Source organism: Poecile atricapillus, chromosome 3 (assembly GCF_030490865.1).
Source record: "Poecile atricapillus isolate bPoeAtr1 chromosome 3, bPoeAtr1.hap1, whole genome shotgun sequence".
In the NCBI taxonomy this organism is placed as follows: domain Eukaryota; kingdom Metazoa; phylum Chordata; class Aves; order Passeriformes; family Paridae; genus Poecile; species Poecile atricapillus.
The window spans coordinates 7,781,349-7,809,044 of record NC_081251.1 but is presented as its reverse complement, the minus strand read 5'-3'; the positions used below and the strand labels follow the sequence as shown (position 1 = coordinate 7,809,044).

The following is a 27,696-nucleotide window of genomic DNA, read 5'->3' as shown; positions in this document are numbered from 1 at the left end:
TCACTCGACTCAGCTCTTGTCAGGCAGTACTTCTGGTTCCCACAGTTCAAAAAAGACACAGACTGGAAGAGAGTCCAGAGGAGGATTGTGATGATCACAGGACTAGAGAGCCTGTCTGAGGAAGGAAGACTGAAAGAGTTGGGTCTTCTCTCCTGGCTCGGGGGACCCTCACAGAGTATTCCAGCACTAAAACAGTAGCTACAAGGAGGACAGCAACTCTCTCTTGATAAGGAGCCATGGGGAGGAGACAATGGGGCCAGCTGCACAAAGAAAGGCTCCATTCTGATGTAATAATTTTTTACATTCACTGGAACAATGTCCCCGTGGATGTGGTGGAGTCCCCATCACCAAAGGTTTTGATGTAACTGGACAGGATGCAAGACAATCTCATCTGGTGTCCCTTTCCCACAAAAGGCTGGACTAGATGATCTTTCAAGGTCCCTTCCTGCCTGGGCTGTTGCTTGATTTTTTGGTTCAGTGATTCAGTTTGTCCACCAAGTCCTTTAACAGGCAACTGTCAGAGAAGGACCTTTCATCACATTTGCTCAGCCTGGGCAAGGACTGAAAGGTGGATAGGCAGGGAAGAGATGTAAAAGGTGTTTAGATTACACAAGCACACCAGTCATGGACAGTCAGGTGCCCACTAGCCCTTGGCACACCTCAGCCTCATTGGGATTTTCCTAGGAGTGTGATCCAGAGCTTCATGGAGGTCAGCAGATGGATCAGACACTGAGCATTGCTTGGGAAATGAAGGATGCCCAGGCACCTCAGGAGAATCAGTCACAGGGCAGGAGAAGCCTCTCTGGTGAACAGCAGTAATTACCTGCAGAGTGGAAAGCTGGGTCATTCATTAGCCTGCACTGTAATAATTTGCTGAAACTCAATTTTTTGGAAGGAGTGGTTGAAGTGATCTGGATTTGGATGCCCATTACCTTCTCCCCAGGCATTCTGCTGGAGAGGTGGAGGTCTGGCTGCTCCACAGCCAGGGAAGTCACTGCCCCAAAGCCACCAGGGTTTGTGTCCCTGCAGCAAGGCTCTCTGGCACAAAGCTTCCTTCCTTCCTAGGCTCTGACAGCCTGTAATCATTTTATCTCTCAGGATTAATGGCACCAAGCAATAAACTCACATCCTAATTATTGTAATTATTTCTTTCTTTGTATGTCAGCCTTGGTAACGATGTTTTTACAGCTGATGGAATGGAAGGGAGGGGAGAAACGAAATATTGTCACAATGAAGAAGAAAGAGCAATGAGCATATTCGTTTCCACTCACTTCTCTTAAGGTTTTAGAACCCACTTGAGTTTTCTGTTCCCTAAGGTCCTAGAAATTAGCAGTGATTGTCCTAATACTACAAAGTAGCAGCAATTTAGGATTAAATTCCTAATTATCTTAAGCACCTACCTGCCACTTTAGCCCCAGAGATGCCTTAATGTCTCCAAAGTTCCCTGTACATATGAGGACCCACTGTGTGCTCAGAACTGCCTATTTCTTCATGGCAGGAGCAGCTAGTGAGCATTGCTTAACTTCGGGCATGACTCACAAGCTAAGCATTATGCCAGTCTTATCTATGGGAATTGCATATGGAGGGAGCAGAAGTTGCTCTAATCACCACTTAAAATTCATACAGTCTTCCAGAGGGTGGAATTCAGCATCCATTTCTTCCCCCCTGTATTAGCACCATGATGGGAAGGTACAGGATTGAGCTGCCTGTCCCAGGTTCTGGTCTGGAATTCTTTCCAGGGCTGTAGCCCAGGTTCCAGAGAACAAGGGCAGCACTTGCACACTCACTGCAACCCCAAATCCAGAGCATGGGCTGGGGAGGAGCCCAGGCCCAGATCATGTTGGGAAGGTTTCCTTGGCTGCTCAGCTGCTCTGCAGTGGCAGCAGCTTGGGCTCAGAGTAGCTCCTTCTGAACATGCCACAGAAAAGATTTCACTGGAAGGAATGTGGGTGGCCAAGATGCAACATAAGAATTATTTAAGGCACCCATGTCCCTGTTTAGAGACCTAATGTGAGATGCCCAGGGGAATACCAGCACTTAAGGCCAGATTTCAGCTGTGCAGCACAGAGGAAGGGAAGGGCTGCTGGCAGCTTGGCTCCTGTTCCTGTGGTCACCTGTAGAGTTTTCCCTCTGGTCATTCCGTTCTTCCCATCCAGATCAAAAGCTCCATGCAGAGGAATTTCATCAGTGAATGAGCAGTGAGTGGTAGACCAGCCCCTTACCCCAATGGTGACTGAGGACTGAGATCCTCTCTGCATTGGTGTGAGGTGCTGCCATCTACACCAGCATGTCCACACCAGTAAATTAAAACTAAAGCCCCTCATGGGCAGCAGACCTTGATCATCAGCACTGATGGAACCAGCCCCAGGCTTGGTGCTCCACATTAGTATTTATTTTAATTGCCCATTATTGATAATTCTTCAGACAACTTTTTTAGGGATCTTTTGGAGTTTATTTAATTTTTCCTACTTAAAAAAAACCTGATAACCCATTTAATTTTTATTTCCTTTTTTGCATCAAGCATTGTGTTTGATACTCCAAAACAGGAGTACTGTTTTAATCAGTAATCAGCATTTTATTAGAGAATGAAGGCAGTAGAGCTGCTTTGTACCACAGTCCACCTCTGACCTTCTTCCACATCCCAAACCAGTAAGCTTCCATCTTCAGCTTAACAATCCAGGAAAAAAAAAAAATAAAAATCACTGGCAACCACTACCTGAGGGCCTTGTCTCTCAATTCTCTGCTCATTTCAACAACCCCTCCACCATATCAGGAGCCCTGGGGTGGGGCAATCCTTCCCACTCCTCAGGCCAGATTTTGCAAGCTGTAATTCCTAGCCTGCCTAAAGAGTAACTTGTTCCTGTCCAGAGATGGGCTTTCCATGCCTCAGCAAATATCCTAAGTTGAAACTGTGATTTAATTAGCACATTTATCTGATTTGCTGGGTCAGCTGGTCCTACCACCTCTGCCTCCTCCTGGGCATAGGGACTGAGTCTTGGTAGGAGTTCCTGCTGGGCAGTGCCTGTCTGCCACCACTCTGGCTCCTTCAGAGGTGGGCTCCTTCTCTTTCAAAGCCATCTTTCAAGATGCCACTTGCTGTACTCAAGTCCTTATTCTTCCCCATTTCTCCCTGACGTTTGAAAAATAATTACCCATGGTTCAGTAAGTTCATTAGCAAACTCCCTCAGGACCCTGGGCTATGCATCATCCAGCCCTGCTGATTTGTGGATAGGCTCTAATCAAGTGTTTCAAGTTTCTCTCTCCTTCCTCCTCCTTTCAGATTAACAGTTATTTTGACAAGATTCTCATTATTTCCCATTTCCTGGCAGTACCCAGGGACTAGGCTTATTTAAGTCCTCACTGTTGTCATTGTGAGTTTATTTTTAACCTCAGGCTCTGCTTCTCCACAAGGACATCAGAGTCTTGTGTTCTTCAGAAGCACGTGGTATTGTCGGTGCCATTTTAGTCTCAGTTCATCCTGTGTCTTCCAGCGCTCTCTGGCTTTTGCCTTTATCACTTTTTATCTTTCCTCTTCCCATTACTTCAAAATTAGCCAGACAAAATTACTTTGCTTGTACCAAGCCTAGAGGATCACTACACTTTTCCACCTTGTTAGATCTAGGCCACCTTCTTGGTTGCAATTGATTTCTCATCTTCCCATCCCTCTTGTTCTCCCTGCTATCCTTTGGCAGGTACATACTCTTCAAGTCTCCATTTTCCTTCCCAACACAACCATTCATCAGCTGCTCTCTAAATGGATCCAGCCACCAAAAAAGGCATTTTCAACCCCATCTAGATTAACATCTTTAAATCAAATTGGAAGGCAAATATGGGCTTCCTGGCAGATGAAAAGCAAACAGCCCCATATTGGCTTTTCCCACCCAGACACCTGTGCCATGCTCTGCCGTTTCCAAATGCACACATGGGAGCCCAGCCCCATCTTCATCAGCCCAAAGAAGTGTCTTTCTGTGTGCACCACTGCACAAGAGGCCAAGGCATAAAGTGGAAGGAAGAGGAAGAGATGAAACCAAGCAGCAATTTTTCTTTCAAATACCATCCACATCTGTGCACTTTCCCTCTTACCAGGAGTCCACGGACCATGGGATTAGCCCAGCCCCATTGTTCTTGATTTACACGAGGTATCTGAAGTCAAACACTTTCACTTTAGGAAAGCAGTAAGTTTTTTTTCTTCTTTAGATGCCAACAAAGAGCTGCCCTGTCATTCCCTCAGCTGCACAGCACCGACCATCAGATCTGTGTGCCCCAGATCCGCTTTCCCATGGACCACTCTGGGATGCACAAGGACAAAGTCAGTGGGATCTCCAAGCCCCCATTCCAGGGTATAAACATGGAAAGAGCTGAAGCAACAGAACATATTTTGAAGATTTTTACCCCCCCCATTTTGTAGCACTTATTAACAATTAAAGGAGTAACCTGAAGCAAGAGCTTATTCCAGCTGAAGTGGTGGGAACCCCAATTGCTTGGATTGGTTTTGCATGTGCAAAGTATTACAGGGACACACTACCCTGATGCTTTTGCTGCACATCCCATGTGTGGGCTGGAGAAACATCTTACTTGGACTTTTATCTGTTGTTTACATTAGAGACAACAGTTACCTACCTGGCAGGAACACAAAAAGCATTAATTTTGGAGAGAGGGAGAGAGAAGAGAAATCAGCTCTTTAAACAGCTTTATACAGATAAGAACAAAAGGTGTATTCATTGTTCACCCATTGCTATAAAAGACTGGGTTTGTTTTAAGCCTAAAAAGAAAATTGCTCAGTAAGAAAACTAACTCAAACTAACATTTTAAATTATTTTTTTTTAAAAACACAGTGCTGTGGTTCTGGATGGAAAAATCTATGCTACTGGTGGGATTGTCAGCAGTGAAGGACCTGCCCTGGGAAACATGGAAGCCTACGACCCTAAAACAAATACATGGACACTTCTACCAAATATGCCCTGCCCCGTTTTCCGACACGGCTGTGTAGCAATCAAGAAGTACATTCAGAGCGGCTGATGTTCCCCAGGAGTTGGATGGAGAACTGTTTGTACCTGCTGAAAGCAGGCAAGAGGAATACTATTACTTAAGGAACAAAAGCAGCAAAGCCAGCCAGTGAACATATTGCTCTAAAGTCTTGAATAGTGTCTACATTGAATGTAGAAAAATCATCCTCACCTTTTGGTGAACAAGGAGCAGAGAGCTCCGTGCTATGTAAGATATTGTAACTTAATAATGCAAGGGTGTCACTAGATGTTATAGTGGCACTTGTTCTGGACATCGGCTTTTGGTCAACCCAGGTGCAATAGAATTTATCATATTTTTTAAACTGGGGAAGAGAGGAAAAAAATAATCTGCATTTTACTTTAGAGCTCAAGCTTAATTCTTGAAATAACCATGCAGATTAGTTTTACTGTTACACTTTAGGCATCAATCTATTTGAAAGGTCAAAGTGTCCTTACCACTTTGATTCCTACATTTGTTTCTAATACATGCTTTTCAATACCAATGACTGAGAGAAACCTTGAATGACAGATGGCTTAACGTTGATGTCAGTCTTCCATCAGATCAAACAAATATTTCAGTTCTCTAGAGAAGAGCCCAAAAGCAGGGTGAGGTGGGGACTGGGGAGAAGAAGAATAGCCGTTGGTAATAAATTCCATGTAAAATGATGAAAACAAAAGTTCTCTTGGGTTGGATGAGTTTCTGCTCCTGGTGATCCTCCAGTGGGCACATGTGGCTATGCCCACAGTGGGGGGGTGGGGGCCTTCTAAACCTCTTCCTCTGGGTTTCTGCTGCTGCACTTGGCAGTGCTTGATTCCCGCAGTGCAAAATGGAAAGGGTTTGGATTCCAGAGGCATTCTCCTGATAAACCCACTCTTCACTTCTGGCCAGAATCACAGTAAAACGCACAGTGTTCTGTGGGTTTGCCACGTGTTCATCAAACACAGAAGATGCCTCCTGTGGCTACACACTTGGCTTTGGCTCTCAACCAAAATTCCTTACGTCGGGATACATGCCACTATCTTTTATGTAAAGTCTGAGAAGTTTTTTTATTTTACTTTATTTTTCAAGTTCCTTCCCTAGGTGTGGAAGCCTTATATGTCTTATTTACAGATTTTAAACACATGAGTTTAAAGCCCATGGTAGAAAAATGCATAGACTTAAGCCCAGTGTAAGAGACTTCAAATTATTACTATGTAGAGTTGTAAGTATATGCACAGCACAGGGGTTATATTTTTATATATATTAAAATATTGTCTATCCAGAGAGCATTGTGATGTGGAAATTCTTTATAAATTTATACATAAAAGGAACAAATGGGAGATGGACCGGGTGACATAGAGGGGGCAGGGGAAAGAATCTTAAAATTCACCAGTAGGAAGTAACCCCAAGCTAAGGATTGTCTGGTTTCCTTCCAAGTAGAGGGAAAAAAGTTGCCATACTTGCCTTTGCAGACTCAAATCCCAAATGCCATACCAATAATTCAAGGAGGGTCCTGTACAGGGTGTGGGTGAGATCTTGCATTCAGTATCTAGTTGAATTTCATACCAAATACAGTAGCCTTTTTATATGGAGGGAGGTCTGCCTACAGCTTTGGGGAAATCAATGCAAAGGGTTAGCTAATCATCTTATTTTATTAATAATCATTTATAAAATAAAATTTAAAAAGAAAACAAAGACATTTGTATCTTGCAGTATTTAAAGAAAATGTGCTTGAGTCAGCTGAGTCAAGCTATAGGGTGACTCAAGCCTCTCATTTTGACAGTGAGGTTCCAGCCTTTGTTATGCAGTTGTTTTATTTATTCTTTAAAGAAAAGAAAAATAATAAGCACAACAAAATTATATACTAGTATGTCATTTAAAGTATTTATGTCAAACAGGGTGCAAGTGTGAACCTAAAGATTGGAGCACAAGTTTCTAACTGCCTGGGGCAGGACTAATTTTAGTGTTGGTGTGTGTCTACCTCCAAAGGAGGTGCTACCTGTCAACAAGACTGAAACACATTCGACATTTCCAATTTAGCTTATTTCTTCATTTCTCACACTGGAACAAAACTGGCTATTTCTGTGAATAATATTAAAAACAGGGTTATCTGTAATGGTATTGTATATAGTTTATGTTTACTGTTAAGTTCTTGTTATATTATAATAAATATATTTATAGATCTAGATTCAGCATCCAGATTGGATTAATTTTGTCATGATTGATTAAGTAAAAACACAGCACAAATGGGGACTTCATGTTTCAACCCAGCCAGGGATGAAAATGTATTCATTCCATCCAACTAGTTTCTCTTGAAAATCCAAAAATTTATTGCTAATACTTAAACACTCAGCAGCTTCCCAAGTGCTTTCATTCTCATTTCAGAAAAAAAATCTTTTAGAAGTAAGTTTAGATCTTATTCAGAAAGACTGTTTCTTGTTCATCTATTTTCCCAAATGTACTATTAAGTAAAGAACAGAAGGGCTCAAGATAGTTTAGGAAACGATCTTTAAAAAAAAAAAATGTGATAAACAGGTTTTTTTATTTTTTTAAATAAAAGCAAAAGTTTGTGCTGCACTGCTGCTGTGATGTCTAAAAGATGAAAGCTGTATTTGCCCTATGGTCATACAAATTCCTTTGTATCCAGTGTGGGAGCTGTACCTCACTGGATACATCGTTCAGAGAGCAATTCCATGCAACAGTTCATGGCTTCTTTGATGTTTCATTAGGGTGTCATCTGGTAGTTGTAAAACTGGATCTGGAACAAAGATGAGCCAAATATAACTAGTCTCAAATACCACCACAGTGGAACATTTCAGCCGGATCTGAGGAGGTAATTTCTGTTCTGCACATTAACAGGAAGAGCCTAACATTTATTGAAATTGTCTCCGGTTCTTACAGAGTATTTAAGAGCGTGAACTGCAGTTTTTAAACATTTTAGTTTAGGCTTAGTGGCTGAGGTTGAACAGCCTGTGAAGATTACTAAAAGCCTTGCAATTCAATATTACAAAACCATGCTGCAATAATCCAGACCAAGTGGGGTGAGTTGCCAGCCTTTCATCAAGGCTCTGCACGGATCTCTTACTCAGCACTAGTCAATAATACTTGGTAGGATGAACAAGACACAGACTATTTACTTTACTTGTATGTGGAAATTATTTTAGTTCCCCTCTGGGAAGTTGGCTGAGTGCTTTTGCCAAATGAATCATGCGCACATATCTGCTCAGAGATTTTTCTTCTTAAAAGCTTTAAGAAATTCAGGGGGACAGGCTGGCTCAGCAGCCTGATAATGATTAAAACTCTTTTGCTTGCTGGTGTGACTCTCCCCTGGCTCACCTGGGAAGGAGAGTGATCTCCAAATGGGGCTGTTCACTGTGTTCACGTAATCACCTACCCCTGACAATATACACAAGTCATCCCCCTTTCTCCTGTTGTTTCATTTAGTGGCAAACACACTGTACTAACAAAACCTCAGCAACCCCATCTTTTAATTAACTGCAGGTAGGTGTTAAGGCTGAGCTTAGCACAGTGTAACTGCAGCAGCTAATTAAGAGCGCTGGGTACGCTCCAGCTTGCTCTTGGAGAGGTCCAGACAAACCGAGCGCCAGCACGAGCACCCGCGTTCTGCAGCTGCGGGGATTAGCCAGGAGAGCAGCTGCTCCTGCCCGGCTCCACCAGCACAAACAGGTTTAATCAGCAGAGATGGAACAGGCACAAGTGGCTTCAGGTACTCAACTACCCCTCCCAGCTTCTAGTAAGAGTTTGTCTGAAAAAACAGGGGATGGATCCCAAAGCTTTCCTCTGCTGTTGCCTGTGCAAGGACATGGTCTCAGAACCACACTGCCTCCCTATTCCCACTGAGAAAAGGTGATGTACTGTAATGTAGAATCAAATAAAACTACACACAGCATATGCAGTCAGAACTTGGCAGGCTGCAACCTGTGCCAGGTCTGTAAGAAGACACTGACTCCATATCTACCCTTGGACATTTTTAACTTGTCATGCTAACACAAGCTTTTTAAATTGGATGAGACCCTTGAGCTCACCCCTTAATGCCTTTTTTCCCCATTTTAAGTCAGTTCAAAAATGCACTGAAGCATGCTTTCAGCTGAGAGAGTGATGCCTGCACACACAGGAAGGCAGCACTAAGTTCCCATCATCAGGGAGTGCTCTGGGTTGGTAACTTTAGACTGCAGAAAAGGCCAGAAAGAGAATGGTCTGGAGGGAAGCAGATGGATACATCCCAGGGACAGTGTTCCCATCACTCATTACATTAAGCTGGACACCAATACCAGAACAGAAACACTGTTTTTCCTCCAAAAAGCCAAGCTGTTTGAGGCATGATTAAACACCCACTGAGGTTAAAATTCAGAGCAAGAGCTGCCATCGTGGGCTCCTCAGCTGAACCCTGGAAGCTTGGAAACAAAAACCAGAGTGGCAGACTACTGTGAAAAACAACTCTCCCTTTACTGGTCACCAGTGTTTTTTTCTTTTGGTAAAATCACTACTTTCAGGAACTCCTGTTTAGCTATCAGATTTCTTACGGAGTAATAAATTCCAATTTTCTTTATCTAAACAAATTCTAAGTCAGTCAGCAGCAGCTTTACACACAGACAGTATTCTTTCTTCCTTTGGAGTTCATACATACCCCAGATCATACTGGCAAAATACAATAACAAACCTTTGCTGTTGTCCAGCATCAGTGACGTTTTTCTACATTTTGGTGGCTGAAGAGCAGACACCTAAGGTCACCTGTGACACTCCTACAGAAGCATCAGTTTCTCACCTCATTAAAAACAATACATGTTAATAAAAAATGGGTCTTACAGTTAGAAATTAGTCAATCCCTCTCCACATCTTGGGAACTTAAGCAATCTTTAATTTCTAATGCAAAGTCCCTGTGCTGGTGGACAGCATCCAAACAATAATCAGGGAATTGAACAGGGAAGGGGGGACAGTATCCTGAGCCTGATGCTCCACCAGAATCCCTGTCCCTCTACCACAGAAACAATAATCAGCTCTCATAAAGCAAGCCTAAACTGCCAAACCCACTGGAATTTTGGTAGCTGTTTCCATTAAAGGAGATCATCTTTTAGTAAGTTACATATTTTCATGTCCAGTGAATGCAGTGCTCCACTACTTGTTATATTAATTTCAATTTTACCTGTTTCAATTTAGGCCCAGCTCTTCTGCAAGTTCCCTGTTTATGTACTGGAACATTTCAGGCTGAGAAAGCTGAAGCTGCTGAGCCTGGAGAAAGTTACAAGGACACCTCATAGCAACATTCCAGTAACTGGAAGGGGCCTACAGGGAATAGAGAGAGGGACTCTTCAACAGGAACTGTAGTGATAGGATGAGGGGAAATGGGTACAAATTCAAAGAAGGGAGATTTAGGTTAGATATTGGGAAAAATTCTTTCCTGTGAGGGTGGTGAGACACTGGCACAGGATGCCCAGGGACGCTGTAGATGCCCCCAATATCCGGGGGCCAGGCTGGATAAGGCCTTGAGCAACTTGGTCTAGCGGGAGGTGTCCCTGACCATGGCAGGGGACTGGGACGAGATGATCTTTAAGGTCCCTTCCAGTCCCCAACATTCTCTGATTCTAGCATAAAAAAGCCACACACATTTTTTTCTGGGGAAAATTAAGAGTGGAAATGTGTCAGCTTGGAATGTAAGCTTGGAATGGCTCATATTTCTGTTTACTGCTTGGCAAGAGGTATCCCCTATGGAGATCAATACGTCCAGACTGCTTACTACCTGGAGAGAATATTAGACTTTCCCAACTGGATAAGGGGTTTTTAATTCCAGAGGTAACCTAACACTCAACCATCTCCACAAAGCCTAAAAGTCTCTGCCCTGCTGACATTCATTTTTAATAGCATGGGGGTATTTCAGAGAGTGCCGATAATGTGACAGTTATCAAAGGGCAAGTGAAATGACTGGGTAATTACAGGGCATTCACCTGACATCAAGCCCAAGTAAAAATGGAAAGATGATATCTAACTAAAGTGATCATGAATCAAAGGGATAAGAATAAATACAATGATTTTCTACAAAATTGGCTGTATCACACAAAGCTGATCTCATTCTCTGACAGGATTACACATTTGATTGATAAGGTAATAGATTTGCAACAGCGTATGACAAAATACTTCAACTTCCTCATGGTACAGTATTCAGACAGCAAATACTAAATGGGCTAAGAAAAGGCAGATTAATTGATGAATATCTAATCTGCTCCAGCAATTCTCAATTTGGTACTATCAAAGTGTTTCTAATGGGGGAATCCTCTTCTCCTGAAGTTCATGAAGGAAAATGTTGACATAAAATCACTAGTCACAGACCTGTGGAAAAGGAGATTAGACAAGGGAAGGATAATGAGGCTTGAACAAGTAATACGTATGGTGCTGGCTCTTCTGGCTGGCTGGGACCCACAAAACTTCTTTTCATAAAGATAAGCAGGACCTCAGAGAGGTGGGAATGGGGAACGTTGACATTCAGGATGGAGAACTGCATCATGAAAAGCTGGGAATCTGAGAAGAGTCAAACAACAAGAGTTCCCAGCCCAATTTCATGGTATAAAAGGCTTAAATTGATCTTTAGATGTGCAAAAAGCAGGACAGAGAATAGGAATCAGTGATTTTTGCCTCTATAAATGGCACTGGTGGGACCTATGCTGGAATATCACATCAATTTCCTCTGTGAACAGATGTTTTAGAAGATGTTGAAAAATTGACCTACTGCAGAATAAAGCCACAAAATTGACTTAAAGGCTGGAGAAAATGCAGTGAGAGCCATAAAAAGCTTGTTTTTCAGAAAAAAGAAGATGGAGAGGCTACTTGATCACAGTGCATTAGTGTCTTCATGGAGGCAGAAAACAGGTATGAATAGTCTAAAACACAAGGAGACGGCAAGAAGCAGAGCCTGGAAGTTGAAGCTGGACCAAAACAAATGAGGAATGAGGCATGTGTTTCTACCCACGAGTTTTGACTACTACATGAAAAGTTTGGAGAGCAGGGCAGATGCACTCTGCAGACTAAATGCCTTCCCCAAAAACACTGTTAAGCCATTCAGATGTCAGCAAGCCCTGGGCATGCAGGAGATTAAATCATACGTGCCACAGCATCCAATTCAACAAAGCAGTGTTTTCTGCTGGCATTATTCCCTGAGAATAAACCAATTTTTTTATAATAAATTGCTGAACATTTAAATCATCATTAGATGTCAGCTCATTTCCATTTCCAAAATTTATTCTCATGCATTGACATGATTAACAGTGTAAAATTTATGCTCAGCTTGTGTTTTTGTGGCTGTCCTCTGAATCTTGTGAAAAGGAAGCTTGCTATTTTTTTAAAAAAAACTTTTTTCCTGCTGGACACACTTAGGAGTTTACAGCAAGACTCTTTTTTACGATTTAATTAATTTTACAGCAGCCTAACCCCAGCATAAAGGTGAGATATTAATTTGATACTGGTTAAATCTTCAGTACTTCATGAAAATGCAGTCTTACATGCTCTTATTTGATACTTCAAATGTCTACAGAAAACAGTAATTAATAAACTGATGTTAGTAGTCACACACAACATGCAACTATCCATATTAAATTTCTTTTACCACTCTAAACCTTTTGTAATGTCACAGAGAATACAGTGGGCATCACTTCAGAACTTATGTCAGAGTTATGTTCATTAGAAATCTAAAATGTATTAGCAATCTGTCCTTCCCTATCACTAAGATCAGATGTCACTGTTCTTCCAGGCAGACTCCACACAAAAGGGATTCCACAAGGTGTAACAAAGTCAGCAGGGGAATGCCAGATCTTTACAGCAAAACTGTAGCTGTGAAGGGGGCTTTGGGGATCACATATAGGTTCTTAGCTAAAACCATTGTTTTCTTTACCTTCTACAGCAGAAAGATTCCTTCTCAGAAAACTGAGTACAAATTTAAGACATTTTCTAGGATGAATTAATCCTCTATATTCTGTTTCACTCCCTTTGATTAATAAATACTTCAGAGTCCTTTTGACACTTAAGTCTTTGCTTCCTCCCAGTGCAGAGTCCCAAAGTGGACAGGTCATCCTCTACAAACTCCTACTTTCACAGTCAAGCATCTCTGGGTTTTATGGCACAAATCAGATTTTACACTGATGCAAAAGGGTTCTCTCATGTCCACAACAAAACCAGGATGACAAAATGGTGTGAGCACTCCCAGCGACCATCCAGTCCGAGGCACCTGTACATTTCTCACACATCCTCTGCCAGAAACCAGACTGCTGGAGGTCAGAAGCAAACCCAGCAAACCAGAGGAGTCCAGCACAACAGAATCAACCCCACTTCATCTGTTTGCCATCGTGTCCTGGGGGCTGCATCACTGACACCCCAAATGTGCAGCTTGAACAACCTCTGCCCCCAGCCTGCCCCACCCCTGTAACTGCATGTGAGGAGCCTTTCAACACCACATCACCTTTTGCATCTCAGTCTTGAAAGCAGCATTATCCCACATCAGCATTCCAACTCAGCCAATCTCAATGCAAATGGCCAGGTTTGCACTAACATCCCACTAAAAGTGATGAATACATTTAAAATCTTAGCTGCTTATCATACTTTTAAAGGGAAAGGATTTTTCCTGATATAAAAGTAAGGTTCAGTATAGCGTAACTCAAATGCAATTCTAAAATAAATGGAATTTCATAGTAGTCACAACCATCTACTGGCAGAGGGTTCAACCAAAATATACTTCATATGCAAATGATCACACTGGAAAAAAATGACTCATCTAGAAATGGAATGAGGCTGAATTAATTAGTGTTAAAGTTTATAATCCCTCATTTTTACATAATAGTTACATGACCACAACTGAAGCATAAAAGGAGGAGGAAAAAAAAATGAAGTGTTTGGCTTCATTAATCAGTTCATAAGTTTACTGATTTAGCTTGCAGAATTTATTCACATGCAGTGCTGGCTTAAAACCCCATATAGTACAAGTCCAAATCCTACCCAAGATACAGAAGAAAATAATCTCATTTTTAAATTTATTTAAATAAATTACCTGAAGAGCTTAAGGATGAAGCAGAGAATGTGCAGCACTGCAAATTTAAGGAAATATGGGAAATTGGATTTCAAAACTACATTTAAGGCAGAAATCAACAGCAGAAGGAAGCAACATTAAGCAGTGAACACTTGACAAATTTGAGTGTTGCACAAGCATAAGGCTTTAGGAACACCCATCCTAACTATTTCTTTCTAAATCATGCTTTTGAAGTACCACTCCAACTTCACTAAGTATCTCTACAAAAATCCTTTTGTCAGTTCCCAAATATTTTGTCTCTTTTGACTGGTTATTTTTACAGCCACTGTCAGAAATCAGACATGAATCTGTTCTCTGTTAACATGGCCATTCCCACTCCTGAAAGACAAAGAGAGACACAAGACCTCACACTCTACTCCCTTTATTCAGACTGCAAACCCAGGTGTGGTGCTGGTACCTGCAAGGCCATTCAGGTCAAAGCACACCTGCCCATGCTGAGCCCAGGCTCTCACCAATCAACTTCATTATTATACAACAGGTATTAAACTTCATATCTAATTGTGCTTTCAAAGCTGCATGTAGAAGTGGAATTGGAGTCAGACATGAAGTTAAGTTACTACTACTCCCTTCCTCAACTACTCTTTTGCCCAGGAGCCCTACAGTTTAAGGTACACAGAAAAGAAAAGAGGGAAATGTCCAGGGTTGCTTCATGTCCTAAAACTCAAGAGTTCATCTAAAAAAACAAAAGCAAACAACCCAAAGTTGTAAGAACAACTTTGCTAAATATAATAAATAGAAAGGGAAGGGTCTTTTTTAAAAAAAACCCTCTAACAGGAAGCCTTTTCTCTAATGGACAAACACTGAAAGCAGAAGTTGGACCAAACTGCTCAAAATTACTTAACAGCAAGATCCCAAAGTGTCACATCTAAACTGCAAAACCAAGGAGGTCTAGGAAAGAGAAGACTGTTATCAGCCAGGAGGCAGCATTTCTTTTAAATACATTTTTGAAGGAGCTAAAGCTGTGTTTTCTTGTCATCTTTATTCAAGTATTTCACAGCAGTTATATTACAAATTACAGTAAAATGTTCAAAATTTCCAGAAGTTCGAAAAAATTAAATAACTTACTTCAAACTAACGTAAAATGAAGTCAAAATGCAAAACATCAATTTAAACACAATTCTGAATAAAACTATAGAATCCAAAATATACCATAGCTGATGAAGGAAGTCTACTTAATCCACAAAGTAGACACACGTTAATGAAACCAAAGAGGACGCCCCAATGTCTAAATAACCCAATGTACAAGATACAAAAGATGCAAGTACAAGCCCAAATTCAAGCTTATGTTGTGATTACAAAAAAAAAAAAAAAAACAAAATACTATCAGCTGCAGGACCTGCCATTCAGGAGACCGAAGGTAAAACCAGCGCTGACTCACCAAATTAATCAAAAAAAAAACAAAAACAAAAAAACAAAAACAATCAAAAAAAAACCAGGAAGACAAGATATTACAAAAACCCAGTAATCCTATAAATACATTGGCATATGAGGAAATCAAGTAACAATACAGAGGACACAAAACAAAACAAAACAAAAAATCACAGGTGAGATTCAAGCTTGCAAATACAATTAACTCCAGAGCCATCACCCAAGAGCAAATCTATCACTCCAAAACAGCCCCCCCCCAGGCCCCCAGGGAAACCTCCTCCTCCTGGCTGGCCACATTCCATAGAGTCCAGCACAAGGACTCACACAAGGAGTTTATTTGCAATTTTCACAACAAGAAACAAGGAAGAGAGGTCAATTTGTACAAACTCTTGCCAGTGCTGTGTGGCAAAAAAATTAAAAACATACAAAGAGTAAACAAGTTTAGACCACATGGATAGATTAACAGCTGTTTTAACTCTATAAACACCAGACATCTGTAAAGGAAAACAAAAACTGAAGTGTGGTTATTTGGGCTAAGAAGGCGAGTATATCATTTTAGGTAAGCTGTCCACTAGAACATCTGATATTAGCTACATTTCTCTAAAACAACATGGCAGCTCCTCAATTAGTAAAGTTGCCTCTTAATGATTCTTCCCAATCAACAACTGACAGTAAAAATTTTCCTTTAGAAACCTGACCTTTTAGAACCTTTTTTAATGCTAGGTATTAGCTTAAACTTGCTTTTTACACTCACTGGCGACTAAAATTCTCAACTGTTTTAGTTTATATAAATTTATTATCTTCTTAAAAATGAATGCAGTTTTATCTTCCACAAGTGCTGCTGTTACTTGAACAAAAACTTCTTTGAGTAAGTGAAACTGGAATAAATATTTTTAAAAAATTCTGCAGCAAGAACCTGAGACTTGCAAAAAACCCTTTTATCAGAAACTTGCTACAAAAAATCTGCTACATTTCATTTAATCAAATCTTAAAGTTTGTAACAATTTCCATCAAAATACAAAATGCTGTTAATGTACCAGACACATAAATATCTCAAACAGGTATGATGCTAATAAATACTAAATGAAACATGGAAAAAAATCCCATAATCAAATCTGAGATCAAAGAATCTCATTTAAAATGTGTTTTCTGCTTGTTTTTGTTGTCTTTAATCGCACTTTCCCACCTAAAAAATACAGTGTTTCTGCATGGGTTGCATTTAGGTGTAACTAGATGTACATGAATGCTTAAAACCTTTTGCTGCCATTACCTATGAAGAAAAACAGTGGCAACCAGGGGAGAAAAAGATCTCAGATAGACTGATGTTTAACCATAATGGACAAAAAGCACTTTGGATTACTGCAGTAGCCCAAGGCCCATATTTTCTCTCTCCGCAGCACTACCCTGGGATGAGCCGTAGAGGTGGAGACAAGTCCCTAAGCCTGGGTTTGTACATGGGAGCAGCGTGATTGCAGTCCTCCATAAACACTGTTGGTAACTAAAATACAAAAAGCTGAGGTAGCTCAGTATCTCTGCAGTAGTCTGTTTTCACTATTTAAAACTAATCACACTGCGTTGCATATTTCTGGACAGACACTTCTGCAGCTACATAGGGACAGTCACAATGAATGGTTCAGGATGGGAACACCAGCCAACTGCTCTAGAACACTTTCCACATGGGTGTGAAATAAACCAGCCCAGGTAATGTTCTAATACCGAGCTTGTGATAAAACATAAAAATTGCCTAGACTATTCTCTCCAGTTGCCAGAAAGGAAAGGTGTTGAACTACACAATTCAGTCCAAGAGAACTCTTAGAAAAGATGGATTCAAAAGGCTTTCCTCCAATCCTCCCCACAGTAACAATTCTTTGCACAGAACAACTTGTGAAACCTAAGAGAAGCTTTATTTTCAACTGAGGCTGGGCTCCAGGACTTTGACCAACTATAATGTCTTCTTGCCTGCACTGCACAGTCCGAGCTATATTACAAACACAGACCTTCCCAACGAAACCTGCCAGCATTAACCTTGCCTTCCTTAGAGAACTCTCACTGGAAAACAAGGACATGGTGGGAAAATGCTTCATTTTTAGCAACACAGAAGAGTTTCACTGTGTAACTTGTTTCTAGAACAAAATATATACCAATGAAAAAGGAATTTCACCATTTTGGTAAAGTATGTGGCTTTTTCAGTGTGTCTTAGTTTAGTTCTGTAGAGTAAGACAGGCATAATAGAACCATAATACTGGTTGCCATCCAATGAAGAGAATATAATTCATCCTTTAGGAGATCTTCATTCTGCAGACAGCTTTCTAACATTGCCATTTGCTATAATCCAAACAAATTGCTTAGCCTTATCTTTCTCAATTGACTAAAAGGCACATTAAAGGCAGTTCTAGAGAGCCTCATCTTCAAATTTCTGTACATCCAGTTACTCAAGATTCCTACCACAATGCATCACTGCCTTCTTTAGGACAGATTTTTTTTTTGTCCATAACCCCAGAGAAGAGAAAAATTGGAAAAAAAAAATTAAAAAAAGGTTGCCTGTTTAAAAATATTCAACTTAGATCTGCTCTTTCCAGTCCTCTTGTATGTGTTGGTCTTCACTTTGCCTGAAGTTTCCCCAAAGATAATGCATGTAGAGTGAACAAGAGCAGGAATGAGAACAGTTTCTGTAGCACCAAAAATCTCCAAGCTGTGGCATTGTATTCTTTATTTATATCAGATACAATTATGTGAAGTTCCGTTTGGTTCTTGTAGGCTGGTTGGTTTCAGGTACCTGAGACAATAGCACCAAATTCAACAGAAACAAAGAGAGAGAGCACTTAAGACCAAGGCTCTGCACATACTTGGTGCAAATGGAAACTGAATGGCTCAGAGGACTGCTCTCCCATGAGCAGTTTGAGAGGATAAACCCACCCATCTTGACGAGTTCACAGGAATGTTTCAAACACATGAACTGTTCTTTCCATCTCCTGAAAAAGACACAGACCATTAACTATTCATAAATATAGAGAGACAGAAATAGAGTTACTTTATGTAGTAGTACTTACTGTGATTTTTTTTTTAATCTGAACAAATAAATATATGAAAACAGACGTTTATGTTTATTAGCTGCTATCTGCTAGCAAAACATGATATAAGAGGGAACTCATTAAAGAAGTATTAATGCAGAAAACCACTCTATTATGATAGTCCATGAGAAAAATCAAGCCTTATTACAGTTACTTATATAATTAATGTGCTCAATATATATTAGAAAAGCATTACAGTGGTACACTGCATGAGTTCAAGTCTTAACTGCACACTTATGCTGTTGGTGACCCAGCTGTAACCACATGTCTGCACAGTTTGGATAATCAAAGTAAAGATTGGTCTCTACACACTCCTGCTGGACAAATGCCTTTTTAATCTACCTAACATCTTGCACAGACTCTCAACATATTTTTAGGTGAATATGGCAGAGAATAGCATGAAAACGGTTTGAAAAGTATTCTGCAGGAACTCTACAGAACCTCCCCACTATGGCTTTTCCAGGTTGTGTTGTAAATTATTCATAGAGAAAAATATTTAGTGCTCAGTGATTCAACTGGAAAGTAGCAATTGTTGTCCTTTTCTCAGCAGGGCTGGTTATCAGTTGAATCAGCAAGCTGATCCAAAGCCCTCTGCAGTTAGAATAGTGGTGATGGAGGGGAATGCACACACAGAGCTGGCATCAGCCTGTGCCAATGGTGAAATGACCAATTTGCTGTTGATGTACAGGAGGCTTTGGAGGGCAAACACTTCAGTGACAAAGGATGACAGCAAGGCAGACACCTGGCTTCCACCTTGCTGCACTGCATTTCTTCTGCAGAAAGCATTCTTAGAAACAACTACCAGTTTCTAAGTTACTACATCAAGCTTTTTTCTTTTTATAGATACCTTCTTCAAAGTCTATTAAAGGTTTTGCCTGCTAGTAGAGCACTAAATTGACAGATTAACAGTTTCTGAAAAGCCTATCTCACAATATTCAGATAAGAATGAAAGAAGCTGTACAACATCACCTCTATAAGTTGCGATTTGTCATAGTCTCTACGATGTCTGTAGATGCATTGACTGAGGAGTGAATACAATCTCTCCAGTTGGTCAACAGTCAGGTTGTCACTTTTCTTAACCACCAAATCAAGCAGTTTCTGTTGAAACAACAAAAGGCGAAGTTGAGTGTTTCTAGAATAATTTTTGAATTTTTTTTAAGGACAAATCAGAAATGCAGTGTCTTTCTGAAGCCCTCCTTTGAAGGGATACATACAAATGAAATGAACCACACCTGGGTATCAGCAGGGCCACTGCTTCAATATTTATACAAAAAGGACTTGATGTCTCTTTTCACTTCTCCACTTATACCTGCACTTTTCCTCTTAAGATTCTTTTACTCAGTATAGCCGGGGCAATGTTTGTTCTTTTGGAATGCTACTTCATCCTATTTCATCTTGGTCAGTCATCATAACAAAGCAAACCCTAAAAACTACTTTGATGGCTAAAGAGACATTTTTAGGAACTTATACTGGCAGAGAAAAAAAGTACCACCTCATGAAAACATTGGTACTTCCACAAATGTTGATAAATGGAACAAAAAAAGAGAAGGGGGTAGAAGGAGGACACAACACATGTAAAATTTCTAATAACAAAGGTGAAAATATTTTACATAGTAGCAAAGAGCGACATTGAAGATTTTTTTTTTTTCTCCTGTCATAACAATTCTATGGTTTTCAAAGAGCTTATCATCTGTACTCCACAGAAAATGGGATCTAAATTTCATAGGTCACAGTAGGTCAAACTACTTTTCCCAAGAGAAGAGAACAAACTTTCTTGTAACTTTGCTTAAAAAAAACTGAAAGAAAATTAACTAGCAGTCTATAATGCCAAAACATCAACACAAATTCCTATTTGCTTTCCCATCCACTATGTTTTCTCCACCAAGTATACCTACACAGGAAAAGATGATGTTAACTCCCAATTACCAGGCACCCAACAGTTTCTTGATACCTGGCACAGCCAATTAACACATGAGTACCTGCAAAAATGGCAATTAAAAGAGTGGACTGCTGTGTCATTACTGGATTATAAGGGTAGTAACGATGGGACAGTAAGGATTCAGTAGTTTTATTAACTTTTCATCCAAAAAATGCTGATTGACAAATCTTTTCTAAAAGTTACTACCATCATAATACTTGTTTGCATTCCAAACTGAAGGAAATGTTGCTTCAGAACACAGAAAGGAAGCTTTTTTTTTCAGTCTGTTAATAGTTCAATTTATTTTTTCAGTTCTGTTACCTTTAGTCTGTCATGGTCAACAACCACAGAGGGTAAGGGATCTGAAGGTTCCTCTGGAACCTGCTCCAAACCTGTGGGCTTTGACTGCTCCACAGCGACTTTTCGCGTTTTCTTGCTTTTGAACAAACCTGTAATTTGAAAAACAATTATCAGCACTGTCAGTCCTACAAAATGCAGCCTATTTCTTCACTTCAGTTTGATTTTGCTTGTTTAGTTTGTTGGGTTGTTTAGAATCAAGCAAGATTGTAGCAGTGCACATTATTCATCAGCTTTGCTGAACTCTGAATGTTTACAGGTGCAGAAACCCACAGTTCAGAAGACACACACAAAACTGGCAATCTTTAAAACCCAACTCTGAAGTGACAACTTTGAATGAAAACTGAATTCTGCTAAGAGCTCTCATCGTATCTTTCTATTCAACAACAACAAATTAAACAGCTTCAAAGCAAGTTCACACATTAGGCAAATGGTGAAATTCTTTCTGCTCAAGTGAAACAAATCTTATTTTTTCTCTCTAAAGCATCCCAAGTCTTCATCATCACAATATTCCAACATCTGCTCTACTCCAAACCTCATGCTTGCAAGTTTCTGCTTTCTTCCACCTCTGTATTCAAGCTATTGACCAATCCTGTTGCAAAGAATGAAGTATTTTCCTATTTCCTTATACTCTCTCTACATTCATTCACTATTTTTCTCCTCAACTATTTAAAATACCTTCTCTTCTGAGGACCCCTGCTATTATAACCATCCTAAAGCATACAAAATTCACCGATCAAATTCAGAAATGTAAAGGCTCTTAACACATCATGCTCTTCTTGTGATATTCCTAAGACCTTTCTTGTATTATTCTCCTTACCCTTAGAGAAAATATGTATGTACAAACAGCCAACATGTACACAGTAATCTTCTCATAATTCAGATCTCTCATTAAAGCTCATTTACTTTGTAAATCTCAGCGCTAACTTTTGAAGTAAAGATTTCATTCTTTTAGATAATTCTGAAAGCTCATTAAAAAGGCAATCATGCATAAGGCTTCTATTTCTGTTCCCTGAGGAAACTATCTCTCTTGTCTTCAAAGGACATGGCCCCTTCTTTTATACACCACCAGAATTTTCCTCCTCCTCTTATCTTTTTCCTGCACTGTTATTGTGTTCACTGTGACTCCAAAGCCAGATACCTTCTCCAACAGATAAACAATAATCTGGTTTTTGCTATGAGTTAAACTACTTCAACTTTTGCTATGAGCAAATTTTTAAAGGAATACATTCTTTATTTTTATGCTTTTTTACCCAATGTCAACAATAATAATATCATATTCTCTAACAAAGCAAGTCAATATCTATCATGTAGATCAAAACATAAATCAGACAGAATATACAGACCAAAATATGTATTGTATTTCTTGCCATTTGTAATATTTTTAAATATTTAATTATTGTTTTAATGTTACCTCAGTATCTCCCACAAAGCTGACAAATATGAATGGAGTAGTGTTAGTATGGAGATAAACTTTCTTGCCTAAGATAAAAATGCAGCAAGTCAAGATTGCACTTCTAATTTTTCTATGTGGAATTAAATGCTGTAAGCATACTATGAGTTTCAAATAAATAGTAATTAAAAAAATATTACTATATAATAATAATTGTAACATAAGATATTACAGCGAAAAATACACATATTAACTTGGACACTGAGATAAAGACAAAAACATGACAAACAAGCTATACCTTCTTTATCTGCTTCAGCATCTTTAGTTTCAATGTCTGTGCTCTGTAGCATTTTCTCGTTATTGCTGCAATGTGGTAACTCAGCTTTCACCAGATCAGTTCCTTGACTTTCACTGGAAGCTTCCATTTTCTCCTTTGGCTGATCTTCAGATAAAGATTTTTGCTTGTTACTAGACCCATCACTGTTGTCACAGGGTGAAGCAGCATCAAGTGATTCTACTTTACCATTATGACAGGCTGGAACAGGTACACCTTCGGAGCTGTGTACAGATGTCTCTCCATTCACACAGTCCCCTTTCAATGTAGAGTCCTTCTTTAATTCTTTTTCAGCACCCAGGATAACACTGTCAGTTATTAACAGGGATTCATTTGAGCTCTCTTCCTCTGTTGATGCAAAATTGTTTTCCTTTCCTGATGTCCCATTGTTAAGCCTCTGCTCTGCATCTATATCCATAATATCACAAGAGGATTCATCATTTGTCATAGAGAGGTCTCCTGTTTCCTCTCCATTCTCCTCAATGCAGTCAGTGCTGATCTCTAGCTCTCCATTTTCCAGCAATTTACTGTCCTCACCATGATTTTCATCATCAGCAAACTTTGCATCATCTTCATCTTTCTTTAAATTATTGACTTTCCTCTTCTTAATAATGCCTTTGCCCCACTGTGAGCGCCGTCTCGATTTTCTCCTTATTCGAACTGAAAACAAACAACACAAACACTTTTAGATGCACAGGCACCCCTCAGTAAAGAGACCAGGATATAACAATAAGGTTCAGTGCAGCAATCTTCACTCTTCAAGGAAAAATGTCTGTCAATTTGAATGTGAACAAATTAGAGGAAACAAGGAATTTCAGAAGTATAAGGAGTGAACATTCAGTCATCCACTCAATTCCTAAACTATAGAAACAAGGAATTCGTACTTAAAACAGCTCAGCAATGATGTAGTAATTTGGGTAACTCGTATGGATAATGGAGACTCTAAAGACAGTTATTCTCATTTTCCCGTTTTAGCTCCTCAGTGATTTGAAATGATTATACAACAGAACAATGAAAGTGCAATCCATGGATTTATAGGATAATTGAGTTGGAAGGGACATGAGGAAGCCTCTAATCCAACCTATTACTCCAACCAGAGACAGATGTGAGGGCCATATTGTGCTACTCAACTTGAAGCAACATCGGCATGTGATCCTTTTTTCATTATTTCTCCAGGAAATTTTACTTTCTCTTATTTCTTAGTTTTATTTTCTGTGCCTTTGAAAAATTACATAATAAACTATTTTTCAGAAAGGTCATTTTCTTTTATTAACCTATCTGTAGTGAGATACAACTACGGTACCGATCTAAAGGCTTTGGGGCATATTTGTAATTTAATGAGCAAATGCAGAAGGAAGACCATTCAAACGTAATGCTACTGTCAACATCCTTTTCAAAAGCACTAACTAGACACAGTTGAGAAGACTGAGGAAGACACTGGGAAGAAGTGAAGCTTCTATGTTCAAATCCAAGCAATGATAAAGACTGTCCTAGTTTCGCAAAATCACTTAAGTTGTGGGCAGCTACTATAAATGAAAATCACAGCCAACAGTAACCAGAGACTGACAAATTTCCTTCCATTTCGAAGTGAACTCTTATGCTGAGCACCTCCATAATGTTCTTTATATCTGTAAGTTGCTTTGATTTATGGGGTATTAAGTTCTACACCTGTGTCTGCCAACCACACACTGAGCTACAAACATCTTGCTTTGAAGATACAAGCATTATGCAGGTACAAGTGTTGAGAATGAATTCACAGCCACTCAGAAGCACAGTTGGACTCAGAACTTCTCCCCATGAGTGCTGTATGTAAGCAGGTAGTTTAGCAACTACATTAGGAGTAAATCTTAACCTTTTAGCTGTAAAGCTATCTAAAGATACAATCACACTGCAATAAAAACAGTCTCACTTGGAATGTGTATTTATTGTTACAAATAATCTTTATGGAGAACTGCAAGATTTGGGGCGGGGGGGAAAAAATCCTTTTTCTCCAGCTATATTCAAGATCTGATAGTGACTTCTACTGCCAATATCACTCTTTTATTGATGATGAACTACAACCTACTCACATAACTTTTCAAGAGTTCATGTATTTTTTTCCCTAAATTGTGCAAGAGATTTTCATTAATCACTGAAGCAGCAAATCTGAAACTAAACAGTGAACTGTAAACTCACAAAAATAAAAATAATCCTCTATTACGCAATGGATTGAGCCTCAGTGCAACTCCAAAGATGGGTGAATAGAAGTCTTTTAAAGGAAATCTAGCACATCCTGAATGTATAAATAAATAAGTTGAAATTTTTAAGGATACACTGATTTTTGGCTGCTTAGGCAGACTTTGCTGTAATTCAGATAGACAAATATATTGTGAAGTATATTTGACAACTTTTGTATCACTGAACAGTACTTCAAGTATTTACTGGTGTATCTGTCCACACTGTGAGTTCCACCTGGAATGAGAACCCACAGTTTGCCTAAACACACAAGCACGTTCCTAAAATTCTTAGGTGTGAGAGAAATCACTTTAAAGCAAAATTAAATTAATCCTTGTATTACCCATCTCATTAAATTTGAAATCTTTCCCAAGTGAGAGTCAGCAAGTCCAGCTCACTCAGTGTCTCATGCAGTATTTTTGAACAAGCATTATGTGTGTTGTTTTTTACTGCTGTTTTTAATTAGGACAAAGCAACAACAAAAAGTGAGACAGAAATGTCTTTTGGAATGAGAGAGGAAATTCTGGTTCCAGATCCTTAGCAACCAAAACATTGTTACATAGATTTTTCTTTTACACAGAGTGAAATGTTAGGCAAGTTTACTAAATGAGTGAAAAGTTGGGCAAGGAATACAGCATTTAAAAACAAAACCCACCACCAGTCTTTCTGTCCTGCTTAACTCCCCCAGTAAAGGGAGTGGTACAAGTAGAAGTGCTTAATGGACCAGAAACCATGTGACAAACTGTAGACACTGACACCAGATTTCATAACCTATGTAGGTCCCCTTTAGATTTACTGGAAATAAAAAGGCACTACTGCAAGAGTATCATGGATCTGAGAAGCTGCCATATGGGGCAGGAAACTGAATCCTACAGGACAGCTGATTATGACTTTAAAAGGATGAAGGAGCTACCACAGGGTAAAACTGACACAAAACTGATGCAAAGGGCCAGTGGGGAGGAACTACTGGGTTAACAGATCGCTGCTAAAAAATAAACTTAACCTGGAATCCCATCTTCACTTCCATAATGTTTGTATTTTAGAAGATTGTAAACTATCAAGAGCAGAATGCCAAACTTTTTATTTTCTAGTCAGTATGATTCATGCCACACTATCAGCTTCCTGTAGATAACAAAATGGGACAGCTATGTACAGAAGAAAAATTTTGAGTGAACTTTGTTTAAAAAATTAACATAGTACATACAATTGCAACTTAATACCTTAACACTTTTCAATTACTCCTTTCAAAACTACTCATCAGAACTCTCCCCATTGATACCCAGTCTTTTGGCAGTATTTGTGCCAGAGGCAGTGGAAATACTATTGTCAGAAGAATCCTGCTTTATAAAACTGAGTTTCTCTAACTCCAACTATTATAATAGCAATTATTCACACATGAATACATCCACTTGCCTTCTAAATTGGCCAACTATTCACTCTATAATACTCACATAACCTCTGCAGATTTTCCAAAGAGATCTTAATTTCAGTTCTAGCTTCTGTTTTGCTTTTTTGTAAATTACTAATAAGCATTTTTAATAACAATAAATATACCTGTCTGACCACAAGTCACACCTAACACTTCACTCAGGTTCACATGAAGTTGGTATCAAAACTAAACTTCCCCTGCTCTTTTCTTCCTAAGATGCACAATCTACAGAGACAGCATTTTTTTGAAGTGCTATGTAATACAATGCAATTAATCACTGAATGCAAATTTACATTTTGTTAAGCAGTAGTTGAAGTTCATAAATTCTTCCATTCCTATGTTAAGACAATTTCAGAGTAATCTGAAAGACCCATAAACAAAGCAGACAGCATTTACCATAGGCATCATTAAAAATAAATTTTGCACTGTCCTTACTTCAGAAGAACTAGTCCTCTAGATGACGTCAAATAAAATGAAACCTGTAGCAGACTTTCAGAAATTCTGAATTCTTACCAACTGACAGGTGCTGCTTGAAGATTCTCCAGTCAGATACACTAAGTAATGACAACATCATCTGGTGACATAAGTACCAACCCTGTCCAGAGCAGAGCACTGTTCTCAGCTATTAAAGAACAGTGATAGTAAAAAAACCTAGAAATATCCTAAACAATATGAACCAAAAAATTCAACTCCTTCCCACTCTCCCAAAGCATTTCTGCAAGACCTAGATGTAACCGTGACCTTTCTGTTTACTATGGTCTCAGGAAAAGAGATCTCAAAAAAATGGGTGACTGGTACAGAAGCTTTGGAGCTGAGGTATGCACTGTTCCTGTGCCCCCAATCCAGGAGTACAGTGACAGAACTGTAGACTACAGAGAAATAAAATTAACAGTGGAAAAGAAAGCAGACATAATTAGATGATTCAAAGACTGTCAATTATTAACAAGCAAGTCTGCTTCCCTTAATGTGGAAGAACCCTAATAAGATGCAGCAGTGATCTTTTTCTTGAAATTTCTGTAGTTTGACTACTGCAGTACCATAAGTGCAGCACAGTATTCAAGGCTAACAAGTTCACTTTATGCTGCAGAAAAGACCCCTTCCATGCTTCCACACTGCCTAAAACCCATCAGAGCATGTGAATCCTTTGTCAGCAAATGATAAAACTGACATCCATCAAACAGTAAATTCTCTGTTGTTACTGTATTTCATGAAGAATTCCTGGGGATTAAATCCAAAGAAGATTCTTATGGCAAGGAAGATCATGATGGGTCTAGATTTTCACTCTGCAGTATCAAGAACCACTTAAAGCAATTCACGTGTTTCAAGTTTTTCTTCCATGATCAAAACCCTCAACACCTTTCTGATGTCTTGTGTGTAAAGTAACTCAAAACCTTGAGAAATCACTTACAACCAGCAGCTTACACTCTCTTAAACAGCATCCAGGATATCTATGTACCTGCCACAGTAATTTAGCTGCTTCCAGTAGCTCCACATTCCTTACCAAGAGGCACTAAATAGTCCACTTGAAAGTCTCTGGA

At 39.4% G+C, this 27,696-nt stretch overlaps 2 protein-coding genes across 6 annotated transcripts in view; one reads left to right on the top strand and one right to left on the bottom strand.

Moving 5' to 3' along the window:
- KLHL29 (kelch like family member 29) overlaps positions 1–7,174 on the top strand; it is a 389,363-nt gene extending 382,189 nt beyond the window's left edge. For all 4 annotated transcript variants that reach the window (XM_058835996.1, XM_058835997.1, XM_058835995.1 and 1 more), the window contains one exon: positions 4,836–7,174. In XM_058835996.1, coding sequence (XP_058691979.1) covers positions 4,836–5,019 — 184 coding nt within the window. In that variant the 3' untranslated portion in view covers positions 5,020–7,174. The remainder of the gene's footprint in view (positions 1–4,835) is intronic.
- A 7,867-nt stretch (positions 7,175–15,041) lies between these two features.
- ATAD2B (ATPase family AAA domain containing 2B) overlaps positions 15,042–27,696 on the bottom strand; it is a 76,689-nt gene continuing 64,034 nt past the window's right edge. For both annotated transcript variants that reach the window (XM_058836749.1, XM_058836751.1), the window contains exons 25-28: positions 22,480–23,175; positions 20,753–20,880; positions 19,483–19,611; positions 15,042–18,414 (exon numbers count right to left, since the gene is read on the bottom strand). In XM_058836749.1, the coding sequence (XP_058692732.1) occupies positions 18,373–18,414; positions 19,483–19,611; positions 20,753–20,880; positions 22,480–23,175 (995 nt within the window). In that variant the 3' untranslated portion in view covers positions 15,042–18,372. The remainder of the gene's footprint in view (positions 18,415–19,482; positions 19,612–20,752; positions 20,881–22,479; positions 23,176–27,696) is intronic.